This window comes from Moschus berezovskii, chromosome 3 (assembly GCF_049115385.1).
Source record: "Moschus berezovskii isolate FMDL1 chromosome 3, NW_MosBer_1.0, whole genome shotgun sequence".
Classification (NCBI taxonomy): domain Eukaryota; kingdom Metazoa; phylum Chordata; class Mammalia; order Artiodactyla; family Moschidae; genus Moschus; species Moschus berezovskii.
This window is the reverse complement of record NC_142462.1, coordinates 75662936-75683239: the sequence shown is the minus strand read 5'-3', so window position 1 is coordinate 75683239 and position 20304 is coordinate 75662936. Positions and strand designations below refer to the sequence as shown.

The window sequence follows — 20304 nt, the reverse complement described above, 5'->3', positions numbered from 1 at the left end:
CCTCCGCACACTCTATCTGCCCTGCACAGTTGATGCATTAGGAAAAGTGCACGACCTCCCCAACCCACTGAGTAGACAGATCCTCCTTTTAAGTGAATTAGGTTACCTTCTCCAGGCCAGCCCCACTGATAACCCTAGACACTCACTCTGTGGCAGGAGCTGCTCCCCGCACTTTAGATGTGTCCTGTCTCTGAGGTAGATATGGTTAGGGGCCTCATGTTACAGATAATATTTCTGAAGCTTAGGGATGTTACACAGCTGATGCAGAGAGGTGAGGTAAAGCCAGCATAGAAACCCAGTTTGACCCACAGCCCTTAATCTGTCTTAACCATGTGTCTAAGCTGCACCCTCCTCCCACAAAGCCTTGAACTCTGTGTTCTGTCCTTCCTCCTTTTGCTCAACCTGAACCCAGACTCCTGAGCTGCCTTCTTTCTGGGCAAGCAGATTTCCACCCTGATTTCTTGTTTCATTTGATGTATTAATTATCTGTTGTGTGTGTGTGCTCAGTCATGTCCAAATCTCTGCAACCCCGTGGACAGCCCACCAGACTCCTCTGTACATAGGATTCTCCAGGCAAAAATACTGGAATGGGTTGTCATTTCCTCCCACTGACTGACAGATTGCCCCCAAACTTAGTGGCTTGAAACTGTAAATGTTTATTATTGCATAGTCTCTGTGGACAGGAATCCAGGCGGCTCTTGCTGGGTGCCTTTGGTTCAAGGTTAGTAATTAGGCTGCAGTCAAACTGACAGCCAGGCTGCAAGGCTTGAGTAGGGAAGCGTCCACTTCCAAGCTCACTCACATGGTCTTTGGCAGGATCCAGTTCCTCAGAGGCAACTAGCCTGCAGGTGTCACTTGCTGACTGTTCTCAGAACAGGAACCCTGTTTCCTGTCATATGGATCTTCCCATAGGCAGCTCCCCACATGGCAGCTGGCTTCTCTTACAGCAAGCAAACAAGGCACCCATGATGGAAGACAGTCTTTCTGTAGCCTAATCTCAGAAGCCATACCCCACTGCTCTTGCTATTACTGTATGTGTTGGAAGCAAGTCACTAGGTCTGCTGCTCTAGGGCAGCAGTCACCAGCCTTTTTGGCACCAGGGACCAGTTTCGTCGAAGACAATATTTCCATGGACCAGGGTTTGGGGGATGGTTTTGGGATGATTCAAGCAGATTACATTTATTGTGTACTTTATTTCTATTGGTCTTCTCTGATAGCTCAATTGTTAAAGAATCTGCCTGCATTGCAGGAGAGCCTGGTTCAATTCCTGAGTCAGGAAGATCCACTGGAGAAGGGATATAGGCTACCCACTCCAGTATTCTTGGACTTCCCTTGTGGCTCAGCTGGTAAAAAATCCACCTCCAATGCGGGAAACTTGAGTTCGGTCCCTGGGTTGGGAAGATCCCCTGAAGAAGGGAAAGGCTACCCACTTCAGTATTCTGGCCTGGAGAATTCCATGGACTGTATAGTCCATAGGATCGCAAAGAGTCGGACACAACCAGACAACTTTCACTTATTTCTATTATTATTACATCAGCTCCACCTCAGATCATCAGGCATTATTAGATCCTGGAGGTCAGGGACCCCTGCTCTCGGGGAAGAAGTTACAGAAGGGTGTGGATTCCAGAAGACAGAGCTCACTGGGGGCCATCTCAGAGGCTGCCTGCCACAGGGGGCTGCACCCTGGGTTATTTGTGTGAGGGCGTGTGAGATAGACAGAAATGGCTGTTCACAGTACCCTGGAGTCTCTGGTTCCAGATTCTTTTACCTAAACCACAGATCTCTTTCCTTCACTGTACTTGTGAGGTCAATATATTGGTCTTTGAGATGTTGTCAGGATCAGGGTACTTCCGTGTGCCTTCCTCTGTGTTTTGGGGGGATACATGGTAGCGGCCCATTTTTAGATAAACCAAAAAATATCTATACTGACCAATTTACAGATCAATTCAGTAAATGAAAGGAAACAAATTGATAAAACTTTTGAAACACTTAATGCATTGAGGTTTTAATTTTTCTGCCTTTAAAACATATAAATACTCTTGCTCATATCAAGGTGATCAGAAATGTAACAGTTATCTTAGAGTCTCATTTTGATTAATTTATTGAATTTAAGAGTACAGTAAATTTTGGATAAAAAATAGGCTTGAATGTCAGTCTTCCTTTTAATTAGCTATAAGTTATTTCTTTCAGTGTCCAATTGTGATACTTGAAAGGCAAAGTAAAAAAAAATGCTGACACATCCCAGTTGAATCTTGAATGCCAATTATTTAGTGAGGGGTTGCTATCTATCTTGTCTGGTCAGGTGTGGTGCCTGACTTGATGGACAACTATGAGTAGTTTGAAAATGAAGAATATCCTCTTTCTTACCTCCCTCTTAACTTTGCAATGTGAAGGTAATGCAAACTGAGTTGACCTTTCTAAAATAATACTAGATGGCTAGTCTTAGGAAGGTCAGTTCAGCTTCGTTACCTTCACATTGCAAAGTTAAGATGTCAAGCTACTCCAGTATTCTTGCCTGGAGAATCTCATGAACAGAGGAGCCTGGACAGCTGTAGTCCATGGGGTTGCAAAGAGTGGGACATGACTGAAGCAACTTGGCCTGCACGCACGCTCAGCTAGTCTTAATCAGCTTTAAGAGAATAAACACAAAGGGATAGCTTTCTGTAAAAAACATATGTCAATCCAATTTTGCTCTTCTTTGAAGAATGTACTCCCTTTTAGATCTATTATGAACATCCTAAAACTTTAATTCCTTAAAGAAAGAATCTGAGAGATCATAATTTTATTCTACTTAGGAAGATTTTAAGCCAACTTTGGAGTTTGAACTTCATGTTTAAAGACTTTGCAGTTCTTACTTGGGTGTTTTTAAAATAATTTTATTGGAGTATAGTTGATTTATGTTTTGTTACTTTCTGCTGTACAGCAAAGTGAATCAGTTATACATAAGCAAATATCCCTCTTTTATAGATTCTTTTCCCATATAGGCCATTACAGAGTGCTGAATAGATTTCCCTCTGCTATACAGTTCAGTTCAGTTCAGTCGCTCAGTCGTGTCCGACTCTCTGCGACCCCATGAATCACAGCACGCCAGGCCTTCCTATCCATCACCAACTCCCGGAGTTCACTCAAACTCATGTCCACAGAGTCGGTGATGCCATCCAGCCATCTCATTCTCGGTCGTCCCCTTCTCCTCCCGCCCCCAACCTTTCCCAGCATCAGAGTCTTTTCCAGTGAGTCAACTCATCGCATGAGGTGGCCAAAGTATTGCAGTTTCAGCTTTAGCATCAGTCCTTCCAATGAACACCCAGGATCGATCTCCCTTAGAATGGACTGGTTGGATCTCCTTGCGGTACAAGGGACTCTCAAGAGTCTTCTCTGGGAGAAATATCAATAATCTCAGATATGCAGATAACACTATCCTTATGGCAGAAAGTGAAGAGGAACTCAAAAGCCTCTTGATGAAAGTGAAAGAGGAGAGTGAAAAGTTTGGCTTGAAGCTCAACATTCAGAAAACAAAGATCATGTCATCTGGTCCCATCACTTCATGGGAAATAGATGGAAAAACAGTGGAAACAGTGTCAGACTTTATTTTTTTGGGCTCCAAAATCACTGCAGATGCTGATTGCAGCCATGAAATTAAAAGACGCTTACTCCTTGGAAGGAAAGTTATGACCAACCTTGATAATATATTAAAAAGCAGAGACATTACTTTGCCAACAAAGGTCCGTCTAGTCAAGGCTATGGTTTTTCCCGTGGTCATGTATGGATGTGAGAGTTGGACTGCTATACAGTAGGTCCTTATTATTTATTTATTTTATATATAATACTATGTGTATGTCAAGCTCAATCTCCCAGTTTATCCCTCCCTACCCCCATTTCCCCCGGTAACCGTAAATTTTGTTTTCTACATCTGTGGCCCTGTTTTGTAAATAAGTTCATTTGTGCTTTTTTTTTTAATTCCATATATAAGTGATATCATATGGTATTTGTCTTTCTCTGACTTACTCAGTATGACAGTCTCTAGGTCCATCCTTGCTTCTGCAAGAGGCGTTATTTCATTCCCTTTTACAGCTGAGTAATATTCCATTAGAATCCCTGGTGGCTCAGACGGTAAAGAATCTGCCTGCAATATGGAAGACCAGGTTCAGTCACTGGGTTAGGAAGATCCCCTGGAGAAGAGAATGGCAACATATACACATATTCCATTGTGTATATGTACCACATCTCCTTTATCCACTCCTCTGTTGATGGATATTTAGGTTGCTTCCATGTCTTGGCAGTTGTAAATAGTGCTACAGTGAACATTGCGTGCATTTATCTTTTCAAATTAGAGTTTTCTTCAGCTATATGCCCAAGAGTGGGATCCTGGGTCATATGGTAGTTCTATATTTGTTTTTTAAGGAACCTCCATACTGTTCTCCACAATAATTGTATCAATTTACAATCCCATCAATAGTGTAGGAGGATTCCCTTTTCTCCACACCCTCTCTAGCATTTTTTGTTTCTAGATTTTTTGATCATGACCATTATGACTGGTGTGAGGTGATACCTCAATATACTTTTGATTTGCATTTCTCTAATGATTAGTGATGAGATGAGTATTTTCAATTCCAATAACAATTATTGTTCCAGACCTCATCCTGTGGGAACTAAAAATAATGTCTAACTATGTTCTCACTTGGCCACATTCCAGCCATTCTCTTGTCCCATGACAATGCCTTGACCTTTCTCCTCGGGCAGTAGCCCTGCCAGCAGGCAGGGAATCTGCCCTCAGCTTCCTGGTTTGCCAGCATACAGACCAGTGGACAGCAAGAAGAGGGAAATGAAGACAGTCATACAAGTCTAGACTAAATCTGTATGCATTATGGGCCACCTAGTAATCTTTACTGCTCCTTCAAGTCAATATTCCTTCAATGAGAGTTCCATATTTATTAAGAAGGACTGATTTTATAGTGTTCAAAAGTGTGTCTATACCAGATTCACTTAGTAGTCCACTTCTGTGGGCTGAAGACAATGTCAATAATCTAAAAAATTAATCTGAAAATTTAGTTCAGTTCAGTCAGTCAGTCATGTCTCACTCTTTGTGACCCCATGGACTGCAGCATGCCAGGCTTCCCTGTCCATCACCAACTCCCAGAGCTTGCTCAAACTCATAGCCATCAAATTGGTGATGCCATCCAATCATCTCATCCTCTGGCGTCCCCTTATCCTCCTGCCTTCAATCTTGCCCAGCATCAGGGTCTTTTCTAATGAGTCAATTCTTAGCATCAGGTGACCAAAGTATTGGAAGTTTCAGCTTCAGCATCAGTCTTTCCAATGACTATTCAGGACTGATTGCCTTTAGGATTGACTGGTTTCATCTCCTTGTAGTCCAAGGGACTCTCAAGAGTCAACACCACAGTTCAAAAGTGTCAATTCTTCAGTGCTCAGCTTTCTTTATAGTCCAACTCTCATATCCATACACGACTACTGGAAAAACCATAGCTTTGACTAGACAGACCTTTGTTGGCAAAGTAATGTCTCTGCTTTTTAATATGCTGACTACACTTGTCATAGCTTTTTTTCCAAGGAGCAGGCATCTTTTAATTTCATGACTGCAATCACCATCTGCAGTGACTTTGGAGTCCAAAAAAATAAAGTCTGTCACTCTTTCCATTGTTTGGCCATCTATTTGCCCTGATGTGATGGGACCAGATGCCATGATCTTAATTTTCTGAATGTTGAGTTTTAAGCCAGCTTTTTTACTCTACGCTTTCACTTTTAACAAGAAACTCTAGTTCTTCACTTTCTGCCATGAGGGTCAGGTCATGTCACCTGCATATCTGAGGTTATTGGTATTTCTCCCGGCAATCTTGATTCCAGCTTGTGCTTCATCCAGCCTGGCATTTCACATGATATACTCTGCATATAAGTTAAATAAGCAGACAATACACAGCCTTGACATACTCCTTTCCCAATTTGGAACTAGTCCATTGTTCCATGTCTGGTTCTAAGTGTTGTTTCTTGACCTGCATACAGATTTCTCACGAGGCACGTCAGGTGGTCTGGAATTCCCAACTCTTTAAGAATTTTCCACAGTTTGTTGTGATCCAGTCACAGTCAAAGGTTTTGGCATAGTTGATAAAGCAGAAGTAGATGTTTTTCTGGAATTCTCTTGCTTTTTCTATGATCCAACAGATGTAGGCAATTTGATCTCTGGTTACTCTGCCTTTTCTAAATCCAGCTTGAACATCTGAAAGTTCATGGTTCACATACTGTTGAAGCCTGGCTTGGAGAGTTTTGAGAATTACTTTACTAGCGTGTAAGATGAGTACAGTTATACGGTAGTTTGAACATTCTTTGGCATTGCCTTTCTTTGGAATTGGAATGAAAACTGACTAGTCCTGAGGCCACTGCTGAGTTTTCCAAATTTGCTGTCATATTGAGTGCAGCACTTTCACAGCATCATCTTTTAGGATTTGAAATAGCTCAACTGGAATACCATCACCTCCACTAGCTTTGTTCGTAGTGATGCTGCCTAAGGCCCACTTGACTGCATTCCAGGATGTCTGGCTCTAGTCCAGTGATCACACCATCATGGTTATCTGGGTCATGAAGATCTTTTTTGTATGTTCTTCTGTGTATGCTTTCCATCTCTTATTAATATTTTCTTCTTCTGTTAGATTCAAAGGATTAGATATGATAGAGTATCAGAAGAACTATGGACGGAGGTTCGTGACATTGTACAGGAGTCTGTGATCAAGACCATCCCCAAGAAAAAGAAATGCAAAAAAGGCAAAACAGTTGTATGAGGAGGCCTTACAAATAGCTAAGAAAAGAAGAGAAGCTAAAGGCAAAGGAGAAAAGGAAAGATATAAGCATCTGAATGCAGAGTTCCAAAGAATAGCAAGGAGAGATAAGAAAGCCTTCCTCAGCGATCAATGCAAAGAAATAGAGGAAAACAATAGAATGGGAAAGACGAGAGATCTCTTCAAGAAAATCCAAAAATGACCTTTTAAAAAATACTTCTCTATAATTCCAGTCCTCAATTTTCTTTTGCAAATTCCAAAACCAGAGAAGCTCTCAGGGGCCTATGTTCATACTCAGTACACAAATCCAGCCTTGAATCTGTATAACGTCTCTCTGTGTCTGTCTTTCAGGGTGACTATGAATGAAAAGGACAATTTCATGAATGCTGAAAATCTGGGGATCGTGTTTGGGCCCACCCTGATGAGACCTCCTGAGGACAGCACCCTCACCACCCTCCATGACATGCGGTACCAAAAGCTGATTGTGCAGATCTTAATAGAAAATGAAGATGTTTTGTTTTAATTCACCAGGGAAATGAGTTGAGTGGCCCCAGCCCCATCTAGGTTGATAAGGCTAAAGAAATAAAAACATCTCTTGCACTTGATTTGTTTTCCAAACAAGTGATGGAATTTCCTGGACTACAGTGGATTGCCAGGTTGGCTACTGTGTCTCATAGACACTGGCCCCTCCACGGGAGAACAGCAAGGATGAAGGCGAGAAAAAGTCCTCAGCTCGGGTCTTTGCCGTGCCTCGTATGTCTGTCTGTTTTGTTGGGAGAGTGATTAATAAATCTTTCTTTAACTTATTAAAAAAACAGTGTAGACCTTTAAACTTCTGTCTTATCAGTAATAAAAGGGAACTTAATTCATAGAGGTACTTGATACAGTTATACATTTTCCACTTACAAAAAGAAGACAATTCTATATGTTAAATGTTAAATGAAACTTATATTGTAAGATGTATTTTTATTTTAGCTGCAAGAATGTTACTTTATTTTAGCAAATAGAACTCAATGCAGTGCATTGATTATTACCCTGTATACCTTGTCCTGCCTTCTTGCTGTGATCCCTGAAAAAGTTTCCCATGAATGCAGTATTATCTTGACATACCTCTGTCCTTATCAGTGCTTTGCAGTGAAATTTCACCTCCCACCTCTGTCCCTGCTTTTAATAGTTTTTGCTGTTAAGCACTGGCATTTTGCTATCGTGCAGTATACGTTTATAGCAATTGTAGGATGGTCTGTCACATCTACACTTTTCTTTCCATAGAAATTTTGTGAAATCCCAAAGTATGTTTCAGAATTGGTCATAGTCCCTCCATATTGTGTGTGTACATCACAGAACACGCAGAACGTGGTCATTTTACATAAAATGATTTGGAAACACTGGTTATATCTAGGCCACGTAAGAAGCACTTTTCCTCTTCATTTCAGGCAAGCACTCTGAATTCATCTGTTAATGGCAAGTTGCATTTTCGCCATATGTCTGTATTTCTGAAAAGTGAACATGCAGAGTCATTGTTGATTTTTTCATTTTTGTTTTATAAACAAGCCTAGTTTTTAAAGAATGAATAAGTTTGGTTTTTATGAATATGTGTACCTCCTTGATCAAAGTAGCTCTGATGAATAATTTAATATGATTTGATGACTATAGTTCTATCTTATTGGTTCTATTTATCTTATCATGAGCTTTCCACACCAAGATTTCTATATTTTGTAACATAGGTGAAATATTTAAAATGTCAACTGTAAACCTAAATTTGTTTTTCTTAAACCTAACTACAGTGTCTTTTCCTCTGATTATCTGAGATGATTCATGTTGTTACTCACCAGTCTTGTTTTGGAGTGACCAGAAGAGAATTACTGTGTGTTAAATGAGCTGAAAAGGGAGAGGGCAGTGCAGTTGTCATTCTGGAAATCCCCAAGGGCCGTGAGAAAGGTCTTTGCTGGCACCCGGGGGTCAGGATGGTTCTGCTTGGTCCCTGTTAGCATCGCTCCTCCCAGCTGTACAGGTTTGTTTGTTGTAGCTTATGTACTTCTTGATTCTGTCAAAAAATTATCTGGAAATGGTTTTATTTTGTGAAGTGAACAATACTTTGTAATTTATGATAGTGTAAATGGAAGGAAAAGCATTAAATGTATTAAATTCTCTGTCTATCATTTGGGAAGACATGAAAGAAATTGGTGTTGGGGGCTAGAGGGAAAGAATATTCACAACACTGCTCCCAGATGGATTTTAGGCAATAAAGTTTCTATCATCGCCAAAACACAGTAAGAAAAGAAAGATCCCACGGAGTCTCCACCTCTGGTCCCTCCGCCAGTTTCCTCCTGGGAAGCCTGCCTGCGATTAAGGTTCCGATACTCTAGCTTCCTTTTCTGTAAGACCCTCTGTGTTTATGTCCTTCACTGAGTGATGTGGTCTTTAGAGCAGATCACCCTAGGCTGCCTGCAGGAGGGCAAAACAAATGGAGTCTCCTGTTTGAGTAGCAGAAAGTGAAAGTATTAGTTGCAGAGAATAGTGTCCAATTCTCTGCAACCCCATGGACTATAGCCCACCAGGCTCCTCTGTCTATGGGATTCTCCAGGCAAAAATACTGGAGTAGGTTGCCATTCCCTCTTCCAGGGGATCTTCCTGACCCAGGGATCAAACCTGGGTCTTCCGCATTGCAGGTAGGTTCTTTACCATCCGAGCCGCCAAGGACCTGTCAGTTATTTACTGCATATGACCTTGGGAATGAGTCTGCTCCTCTGAAAAACTGGGGAAAATATTCTGATTGGGTTTTAAGAATGATGACTTAGGTGAGGAAAGGATATAACATAAGGTGGAAAAGAAGACACATGAGAGAAAAAGATTTGTCCCAGGTTAGATCCAAGTCCAGGTAATCATAAGGGCTATTGTTATAACAGGGCTCTAATGTGTAATGAGGGTCACTTGACTCCTTTTCTTGAATGTGATTACAACACTTGATCCCCTCTACTTTGCTTTAGTCTGAAGCCTGCTCACTCATGCCTATCTTCCCCACCATCTGGCAGCCTGACGTGGCTCCTCTTACCTGGCTTGAAATTCCTGCCCTTGGAATAACTCTAGTACTTAGACCTGAAAGGAGGCAGTGTTGTTTCCAGAACCCAGTGTTAAACTGTCCACAGGTGGGTAGTAAGAGGTGGGACAGGGACAGGGGGGGTCTCAGAAGACCCTTTCCTTTCTCCCATTAACACAAATGGGCGCCTGGTCTCCAAGCTTGGAAGGGAGCTGGTGCAGGATTTCAAGAACAGCAGCCTGGAAGGAACAAGGGAGAAGAGATTTGAGGAGTTGAGGAAAGTAATATAGCACACAGGTGTGCTACCTGGGCCGTCCTGCCTGCAACTGAAAACCCAACTCAGGTCGCTTACAGTTCCCAAGATCTACCAATCCCCAAATTCATAGTCAATCTTTTGATTTTAAAACTGTGATATTCATTAATTTTTAACGAATACTTATCAAGCACTTATTAATGGGCCAGACACTGAATACTGGCAATGAAAAGGTTTACATCACTTGCTGTGCTTAGTCACTGTCATGTCTGACTCTTTGTGACCACATGGACTGTAGCCCACCAGGCTCCTCTGTCCATGGGGATTCTCAGGCAAGAATACTGGAGTGGGTTGCTATGCTCTCCTCCAGGGGATTTCCCCTCCCCAGGGATTGAACGCAGGTCTCCTGCATTACAGTCTTTACCACTGAGCCACCTGGGAAGCCCAAGAACACTGGAGTGGGTAGCCTATCCCTTCTCCAGGGGAATTTCTGACCCAGGAATCAAACCAGGGTCTCCTACATTGCAAACGGATTCTTTACCAGCTGAGCTACCCGGGAAGCCCATATGTCATTTGGAAGAATTAAATAATAAGTTTAGTTTGGCTGGACAGAGAAAGCTGGTCATGTAAAGGATTTTAGACTCTAACATAAACAAGTCTGGTGTTACTGTTTGTTTGTTTTTTTAATTAGTTTTGGAGTAGTCTTATATCTACGAAGAGTTGCATGGCTACTGCCGAAGGTCCTTTTGGCCTCTTCACCCACTCCCCTAATGTTAACATCTTACATAACCACAGTAAACTAAGAAACCACCATTAGAACATTACTATTCACTGAACTGCAGGCTTTATTCAGGTTTTATGAGTTTTCCACTGTGTCCTTTTTCTGTTCCAGGATGTAATCTAGGTCACCACATTGCATTTAGCGTTAATGGGTTTTAAGAAACAAATGACCCAATTGAGCTTACATTTTTAAAAGATTACTTACTTGACTGTGGATCCATCAGAGAATACGTGGGCAGAAGAATGTAGTGAGGCTAGATGCAGGGAGTCACTCAGATGTTGTCATTTAGAGGACTAAGGTGATATAGCCTGGATCAAGTGGCAGCAAAGCAGAGATAAATAGAACTGAGTTATATTTAGGAGACAGAGTTGTAAAAGTTTGGTTATGGATTGGATTAAAGAACCAAGAATGGGGCTGCTTTGGTGGTTCAGTGGTAAAGGATCAGTCTGCCAAAGCAGGAGACACGGGTTTGATCCCTGATCCGGGAAGATCCCATGTGCTTCAGAGCAACTAAGCCTGTGCTCTAGAGCCCAGGAGCTGCCTTAGTCCACGTGCCACAGCTACTGAAGCCTGAGTGCCCTAGAGCCCATGCTCTGCACCAAGAGAAGCCATGCAATGAGAAGCCCATCCACCACAACCAGAGAGTGGCTCCTATCCTACCACAGAAAAGCCCGCATAGCAATGAAGACCTCGCCCACCCAAAAACAAATAAATAAAAATTATATATATAAAAAGATAAAAGAATCAAGGATGACTCCCACATTGCTTCATTTGACAACTGGATACTATTTCTTGAAATGAACACAAGGAGAGCCAGAGGTTTCTTGAGGAGGGGTGCAAAAATTAAGGAAGATGGTGAGCTCCATAGAGATACCTATGAAATTTCCAGGCAGATATTTCATGAGCAATTGCATTAACAGACCCAAGCTGGAGACGGGGACTTGGACGAGACACAAGAGATAATAATTGGAACTGTGGGATTGAATAAGAGTGCCCAGGGACACAGAACCGAGAAATACAGGAGAGGCCCGAGTTAAAGTTCTCTAGAGCAGCAGTCAGTCCCCAACATTTTTGGCATCAGGTACCGGTTTCATGGAAGACAAGTTTTCCACCAACATGGGTGGGGGAGGGTGGGGATGGTTTCAGAATGAGTCAAGCAGATTACATTTATTGGGTACTCTATTTCTGTTTTTATATCGCCCCCTCTCAGAACATCAAGTATTAGATCTCAGAGGTTGGGGATCCCTGCTCTAGAGTGCCGGCATTCACAAGAGGGGATGAGAAGGAGGAGAGGGCAAATGAAGTCCATTTTGACATAAGAAAATAAGAAGGTCTCATGAGTATGGTTCAGAAAGACTCTTTGCATTCAAGTTCATTTCACAAGGTCCTAGCCCATTTTGTTGTTGCACTTCAATGTATTTTGCTGCACACAAGCACCATGTTAGACCTCGTGCTTGGAGGGGTTTACTTCATTGTGTCTGTGTGTGCCAAGTCGCTTCAGGGATGCCTGATTCTTTTCGACTCTATAGGCTGTAGCCTGCCAGGCTCCTCTGTCCGTGGGATTCTCCGTGCAAGAACACTGGAGTGGGTTGCTGTGCCCTCCTCCAGGGGATCTTCCTGACCTAGGGATGAAACCCACATCCCCTGCATTGCCAGGTGGATTCTTTACCACTAGTGCTACCTGGGAAGCCCTTACTTCAATAGACGCTTCATACGTGCAGATAAGCTGGGGTCATTTTTTTCCTGAGTTGAAATGATATTGTCATACTCCAGGACCTCCTTCCCTGCCTTCCACTGCTGTTTGTACACACTTTTAAACCAGCGGTTATCACAAAATACTTCAATTGTGTATCCATCTGTCCCCCACCCAAGTACAAATTCTGTGGGATCAAGAATGGTGAATACCAACCACATGCCAGTCGGGCACATTCCTGGCCATCCTGCAAGTCTCAACTCAATGTTTACTCTCTGCTGAGATTTTCTCTGGCTTCCCCAGGCAGAGTACATGGGTGCCAGCCATAAATAGTAATACATGAAAGCACAGAAAGTTCAGAGAACTCTCTAGAATTGGGTTTAACCAGAACATGAAATGTGAGGGAAGAGGAGGGGGAATGAGATTACACAAGCAGGTCTGTGCCAGGGAATAAGGAACCTTATGAGTCAAGTACATGTCCAGTGACATGTCGAGGATAGTACAGAGGATGTAAGATTAGAGACTCAGAAGCTGTAACATCAGGGAAATGTTATAGACAATGACAAATTAAACCTGGCTCCCAACAGAAGGGCTGTGGAGAAGAGTCAGGATAAGAAAGAGATTTAGGATGCTGTTACTGATTTGATGCCAGGATTAAAAAGGAAATAGTCACAAGTGTTGTCCCCATTTCTGGTCTTTATAATTAAGTTAATATTTAGGAAGAAAAGAGAATATAGGAAGGAAAGCAGGATTATCAGCAGGGGGAAATCATGGGTTCAGTTTGCAGAATGCATTGTGGTACCAATGGTTCACCCATGTAAAAATGTCTAGAAAATGGTTGAACCTATGGTTTTGGAGCTCAAGAGAGAGGGATGAACTGGTAGATTAAGACCTGATCAGACTGTATCACCAGCTGAAGTTAAAAAAGACCAGTAATAGGTCCCTAGGTGGCACTAGCAGTAAAGAACCCATCTGTCAATGCAGGAGACATAAGAGATACTAGTTTGATCCCTGGATTGGGAAGATCCTCTGAAGGAGGAAGTGGCAACAAAACCACACCAGTATTCTTGCCTGGAGAATCCCATGGACAGAGGCACCTGGCAGGCTACATTCCATGTGGTCACAAAGAGTTGGACACAATTGAAGTGACGTAGCACATATAATAGGTTCTTGGGTAATAATGAAATCTAAGGAGCAGGCAAAGTTAGACAGCTTTGCAAGGAAGGCCAGGCATGGGCAGAGGAAAAGGCCGTCAGGAATGTAAGAAGAAAGCAGAGAAAGACAGAAAGTCAGGTTCGGAGAGGCCATGGGGGTCAGATGCTGTTACAAAATGATAAGGTGATGAGTCCCCTTTGGATATGGCAACTAAGGATCCCACAACTTAATGGGAGCTTTTCAGTGGGGATCGTGGTGGTGCAGGGCAAAAAGGTGGTGCAACTAAACAAGTATTTAAGTTTGTCAGAGAAATTTCATATCCATATCTTCTTAAATGCAAAAAACATAAATGTTATTTAAGGTCCTACTCTGGAGAAAAAACTACCCCCATAATCTTGCAATGACTGATTAGGCAAATTTTCTTTATTCCAGCTTAGATTTTCTTACATAATTTCCCACATAAATAAGAGATAAAATTAGTGTTTTAATATTTTTGAAAAATCAGAAGTTAAAGACATCAAGTATTCCTTTTGCAGTGTTTTTATTTATCCTTGGAGATATGCAATTATCATAATTTACAGGACTTTTTTGGTAATTAATTAGACTATAAGAAAAACTATGCAGTTTATACCATAAAATCCTATCCCTAAGGAATTAGGGTCCTCAGGAACAAAGAGATAAGGAAGCTCAAAAGGGTTCATGTTCAGCAACCTCTTATAACTAAAGACAGCAGAATACAATCTGCTATTTGTGAAAATGAGACTTCATTAAAAATATCTTTCAAATGTTCACTATTAAAAAAGAGAATGCCTATTAAAATGCCATTGTTTATTCTCTATAAAACATCCCTTCTACCCCCTCAAAAGATTTTTGCTTTAAAGTAGAGAAAAGGACATAACCCTGGGATATGAAACTTTGTGAAAATTATCAAAATACAACATCCAAAGACTTCCATAATTGTCCTTACTCACAATTACCTGCAGGTACCAGGTACAGTTTTCCAAACCTCACCACAGATGAGCCTATTCCAAAGCAGAATTCAGCAATACAAAGACACAGACTAAAACAGTCCTCAGAATTATACTTTAAAATAGGCATATTCACAAGATTAACATACAGAAAGCAATTTTATTTCTTACACCAACAACGAAATATCAGGGAGTATAAAGAAAAAGAATACCTTTTAAAATTGCACCCCCCAAAATAAAACATTTAGGAAATAAACCTGACCAAGGAGGTGAAAGTCTTATAGATTGAGAACTATGAAACATTAACAAAGGAAATTGAAGATGATTCAAAGAAATGGAATGCTATCCCATGCTCTTGGATTGCAAGAATTAATACTGTTAAAATGGCCACATTAACCAAAGCAGTCTACAGACAATGTGATCCTTATCAAATTACCCATGACATTTTTCACATAACTAGAACATTCATATGGAACCAGACCGTATGAATGACCCAGGATTGCTAAAGCAACCCTGAAGGAAAAGAACAAAGGAGGAGGCATAACCTCCCAGACTTCCAACAACAGTTCAAAGCTACTGTAATCAAAACAGTTTGGTATTGGCATTAAAAACAGACATATGCATCAATGGAACAGAATAGAGAGACCAGAAACAAACCCACACACCTACAGTCAATTACTCTTCAACAGAGGGGACAAGAAGATACAATGGGAAAAAAATCTCTTCAGCAAGTGGTGTTGGGAAAGTTGGACAGTCACATGTAAACCAATTAAGTTAGAACACATCCTCTCATCATGTACAAAAATAAACTCAAAATGGCTTAAAGACTTAAACATAAAACATAACACCATAAAATTCCTAGAAGAGAACATAGGCAAAACATTCTCTGATATAAATTGTACCAATGATATAAACTGACTGACCTTAGGAGACTAGGTCAGTCTCCTAAGGCAATAGAAATAAAAACAAAAACAAACAAATGGGACCTAATCAAACTTACAAGCTTCTACACAGCACAGGAAACCATAAACAAAATGAAAACACAACCTAGAGAATGGGGGAAAATATTTGCAAATGATGCAACCAGCAAGGGCTTAATTTCCAAAATATACAAACAGCTCAAACAACTCAACAACAATAGAAACAACCCAATAAAAAGGGCAGAAGCCCTAAATAAGACATTTCTCCAAAGAAGAAGTATAGATGGCCAACAGACACATGTAACAATGCTCAACATCGCTAATTATTCAGTTCAGTTCAGTTCAGTCGCTCAGTCGTGTCCGACTCTCCGCGACCCCATGAATCACAGCACGCCAGGCCTCCCTGTCCATCACCAACTCCCAGAGTTCACTCAAACTCATGTCCACAGAGTCAGTGTTGCCATCCAGCCATCTCATTCTCCGTCGTCCCCTTCTCCTCCCGCCCCCAACCTTTCCCAGCATCAGTCTTTTCCAGTGAGTCAACTCATCGCATGAGGTGGCCAAAGTATTGCAGCTTCAGCTTTAGCATCAGTCCTTCCAATGAACACCCAGGATTGATCTCCCTTAGAATGGACTGGTTGGATCTTCTTGCAGTATAAGGGACTCTCAAGAGTCTTCTCCAGCGCCACAGTTCAAAAGCATCAATTCTTCAGCAATCAGCTTTCTTCACAGTCCAACTCTCACATCCATACATGACCACGGGAAAAACCATAGCCTTGACTAGATGGACCTTTGTTGGCAAAGTAATGTCTCTGCTTATTAGAGAAATGCAAATCAAAATTATAATAAGGTACCATCTCACCGGTCAGAATGGACATCCAAAGTCTACAAATAACAAATGCTGGAGACGGTATGGAGAAAAAGGAACCCTCCTACATTGTTGGAAGCAATGTAAATTTGTACAACCATTATGGAAAGCAATATGGAGGTTCCTTAAACAACTAAATATAGAACTACCATATGATCCAGTAATCCCATTTCTGGGCATGTACTGAGAGAAAACCATAATTCAAGAAGATATATGCATCCCAATGTTAATTGCAGCACTGTTTGCAATAGCCAAAACATGATAGCAACTTAAATGTCCATTGACAGAGAAGGGGATAAAGAAGATGTGCTACATATACACAATGGAATACTACTCAGCCATAAAAAGAATGAAATAACACCCTTTGTAGCAACATGAATGAACCTAGAGATTATCATACTACATGAAGTTAGAAAGAGAAAGACAAAAACCATATGATATCACTTGTATGTGGAATCTAAAATAATGACATACGTGAACCTCTCTATGAAACCAAAACAGAAGCACAGACAGACAGAACAGACTGGTGGCTGCCAGGGTGGAGGGGCTGGGGGAGCGATGGACTGGAAGCTTGGGTATAACAGATGTAAACTTTTATAAATCAGATGGATAAACAACAAGGTCCTAAATAGCACAGAGAACTATTCTCAATATCCTGTGATAAACCATAATGAAAAGAATATTAAATATACATATATGTATACACAAGTATACATGTGTATATTCATTGGAAGGACTGATGCTAAAGCTGAAACTCCAATACTTTGGCCACCTCACACGAAGAGTTGACTCACTGGAAAAGACTCTGATGCTGGGAGGGATTGGGGGCGGGAGGAGAAGGGGACGACAGAGAATGAGATGGCTGGATGGCATCACCGACTCGATGGACATGAGTTCGAGTGAACTCTGGGAGTTGGTGATGAACAGGGAGGCCTGGCGTGCTGTGATTCATGGGGCCGCAAAGAGTCGGACACGACTGAGCGAATGAACTGAACTGATACATATATGTGTATGTAACTGAATTGCTTTGCTGTGCAGCAGAAATGAACATATTATAAATCAACTATATTTCAATTAAAAAATAAGAATGGAAAAGAAAAGAGTGGCCACCATTGCACACAGAACCCAGGATTTTTTTTCCCTTTTTTACCCACCAGGAGCTTAAATACTGGTGACATGGGAGCTGATATTATTACTACATATACAATATTATTAATAGCACTCACTACTTGGGGAGGAAAATCCAAATTTCTCTGTAAAAAAAACTTTCTCAAGTTCAGTGAAAGGGAACACAGCAACACAGTAGCAAACAGTCAATAAACATGCACCACCCACAGAGGAAAGGAAAAATCAGGCAACTTAATAACCTCACCTCTTTTCCCTTGTTCTTCATGAAGGATTCTTTCCGCTCTCTGATACAGGTAAGCAAAGTCCAAGGCACAAACTAATGAAAAAAATATATGTTATACCCCTAGTCATAAGTGATACCTCAAGTGTTGTGTGACCAACAGAACCCAACAAAGCTTCAGCCTTAGAATACAGCCACCCCACGAGGCTTATGGTTACTGTACTTACATTTCTAGCCATGCTAAGTTGGAACCCAAACACAACACTGAGTTTAATTCTCTGCCTTTAAAGCAATTCACAGCATATGTATTCTGAGCAAGTGCTAAGGACTCCTCACTAGTCCCAAACGCACTTTCCAAACTCCATCAGCCAAAAAGCATTCAATAGTCCACCCACAGCAAAGTAACCTGCCCAATGCAAATAAAGCAACTAAAAATAATGGCTCCCTTCAGTTCAGTCGCTCAATCGTGTCCGACTCTTTGCGACCCCATGAATCACAGCACGCCAGGCCTCCCTGTCCATCACCAACTCCCGGAGTTCACTCAAACTCATGTCCACAGAGTCGGTGATGACATCCAGCCATCTCATTCTCTGTCGTCCCCATCTCCTCCTGCCCCCAATCCCTCCCAACATCAGGGTCTTTTCCAGTGAGTCAACTCGTCACATGAGGTGGCCAAAGTATTGGGGTTTCAGCTTTAGCATCAGTCCTTCCAATGAACACCCAGGATTGATCTCCTTTAGAATGGACTGGTTGGATCTCCTTGCAGTCCAAGGGACTCTCAAGAGTCTTCTCCAGCGCCACAGTTCAAAAGCATCAATTCTTAGGCGATCATATTCCAAATACTCAGTGGATCAAAAAGCCACCAAAGAAACACAAAATTCAGTTCAGTTCAGTTGCTCAGTCGTGTCCGACTCTCCGCGACCCCATGAATCACAGCACGCCAGGCCTCCCTGTCCATCACCAACTCCCGGAGTTCACTCAAACTCATGTCCACAGAGTCGGTGATGCCATCCAGCCATCTCATTCTCCGTCGTCCCCTTCTCCTCCCGCCCCCAACCTTTCCCAGCATCAGAGTCTTTTCCAGTGAGTCAACTCGTCTCATGAGGTGGCCAAAGTATTGGAGTTTCAGCTTTAGCATCAGTCCCTCCACAAAATTACGTTGGGTCAATAATACCAGGCATACAGCAACATGAACTTTGTGGTGCTCATCCACATATTCCATTTAACCTGAGTCTGAAGGGCAGCAGGATTATCACAGCCAAAAATGCTGCCAAAGCCAAGGATGTACATCAGAAACAGCACCGAAAGCCAGTGTGCCAAGCCACTGGGGACGCCGAGGGCCGGCAGCACCCTGGGGGGTAGCGGGGGTGGTGGGGCCACCTGGCAGCGGTGCCCTCGTTTCCTCATCTTCCTCCTGCTCCCTGGGTCGGTGGGAGATGTAGAAGTGACATGCAACTCCGGGAGGAAGCCACCTTGCTCACGTGACCACGGTCGCGCATGTGAGGACGCCTCTCCACGTGTTCAACAAGCTCTCCAGGTGATTCCAGTGTCTGCATTAGAGCAGAACTGGTTTAGAGCAATCAGATTCACCTGAACTGGGAATCAATCCATTCTCTCCAAGGTGTTTGGATACCTGAAGAAACTTGGGAATTAGTAACAAAGAAGGGAAAATAGCTTTGTAGCACTGGGAAGGTTGTTCAGACTTTCAGAGGCTGAGTAAGACCCTCCACAGCCATAGTCTAAGGTCCCCATAGGCTTCTCACCTCCACAACCACAGAACCAACTTAATCTCTAAAATGACACTGTCCAGCCTGCAAGCTTCATGAAAGTGGGAATCTGGTCTAGGCCGAGCATACAGTAGGCACTCAAACATTTTCTAAATTAATAACATAATCCTTCTACAAATACTCAAATGCCCAGTAATATTTCAGTTTCATGGAGGAGGGGATGATTGCAGAAGCAGAAGAATCTGAAAATACATATTGACTCTTGTCCACCATTTAGGGTTCTATCCAGTGCCTGAACCCTTAAGTTATTGAAGCTTTCTGGGAACTAGTTATCCATTTCTCACCTAATCTTCACCATATTCTTTCTCCTTCTATCCAGAAAGAATGATTAAGTCTCAAAATAATTCAGTTTGGAGAGTCTGAGGATCTGAGTTTCTAGTTCAATTGCCTTTTGTATGTGTGTGTGTTCAATCTTCAGTCCTGCCTGACCCTTTGTGACCCCATAGACTATAGCCCGCCAGGTTCCTCTATCCATGAGGATTCTCCAGGCAAGAATACTGGAGTAGATTGCCATGCCTTCCTCGAGGGGACCTTCCCGACCCAGGGATCGAACCTAGAATCACGCCTCCTGAATTGGCAGGCAAATTCTTTACTTCTTTACTACTGAGCCACCTGGGAAGCCCCCAGTTGCCTGTTACACAAGTCAATTACAGGTTACAACCTCTTTATTTCAATCCTGGCTCTTAACACTTTCTGATAGTGTAAT

The 20304-nt window shown here is 42.1% G+C and overlaps 1 protein-coding gene and 1 pseudogene across 1 annotated transcript in view; one reads left to right on the top strand and one right to left on the bottom strand.

Annotated features, from left to right (window-relative positions):
* CHN2 (chimerin 2) overlaps positions 1-8942 on the top strand; it is a 333380-nt gene extending 324438 nt beyond the window's left edge. The window contains exon 13 of the mRNA XM_055420952.2: positions 7140-8942. Within this exon, the coding sequence (XP_055276927.1) occupies positions 7140-7311 (172 nt within the window). The 3' untranslated portion in view covers positions 7312-8942. The remainder of the gene's footprint in view (positions 1-7139) is intronic.
* Positions 8943-17537: 8595 nt separating this feature from the next.
* Positions 17538-19356, bottom strand: LOC129552497 (lysosomal dipeptide transporter MFSD1 pseudogene; annotated as a pseudogene).
* Between the last annotated feature and the right edge of the window lie 948 nt (positions 19357-20304).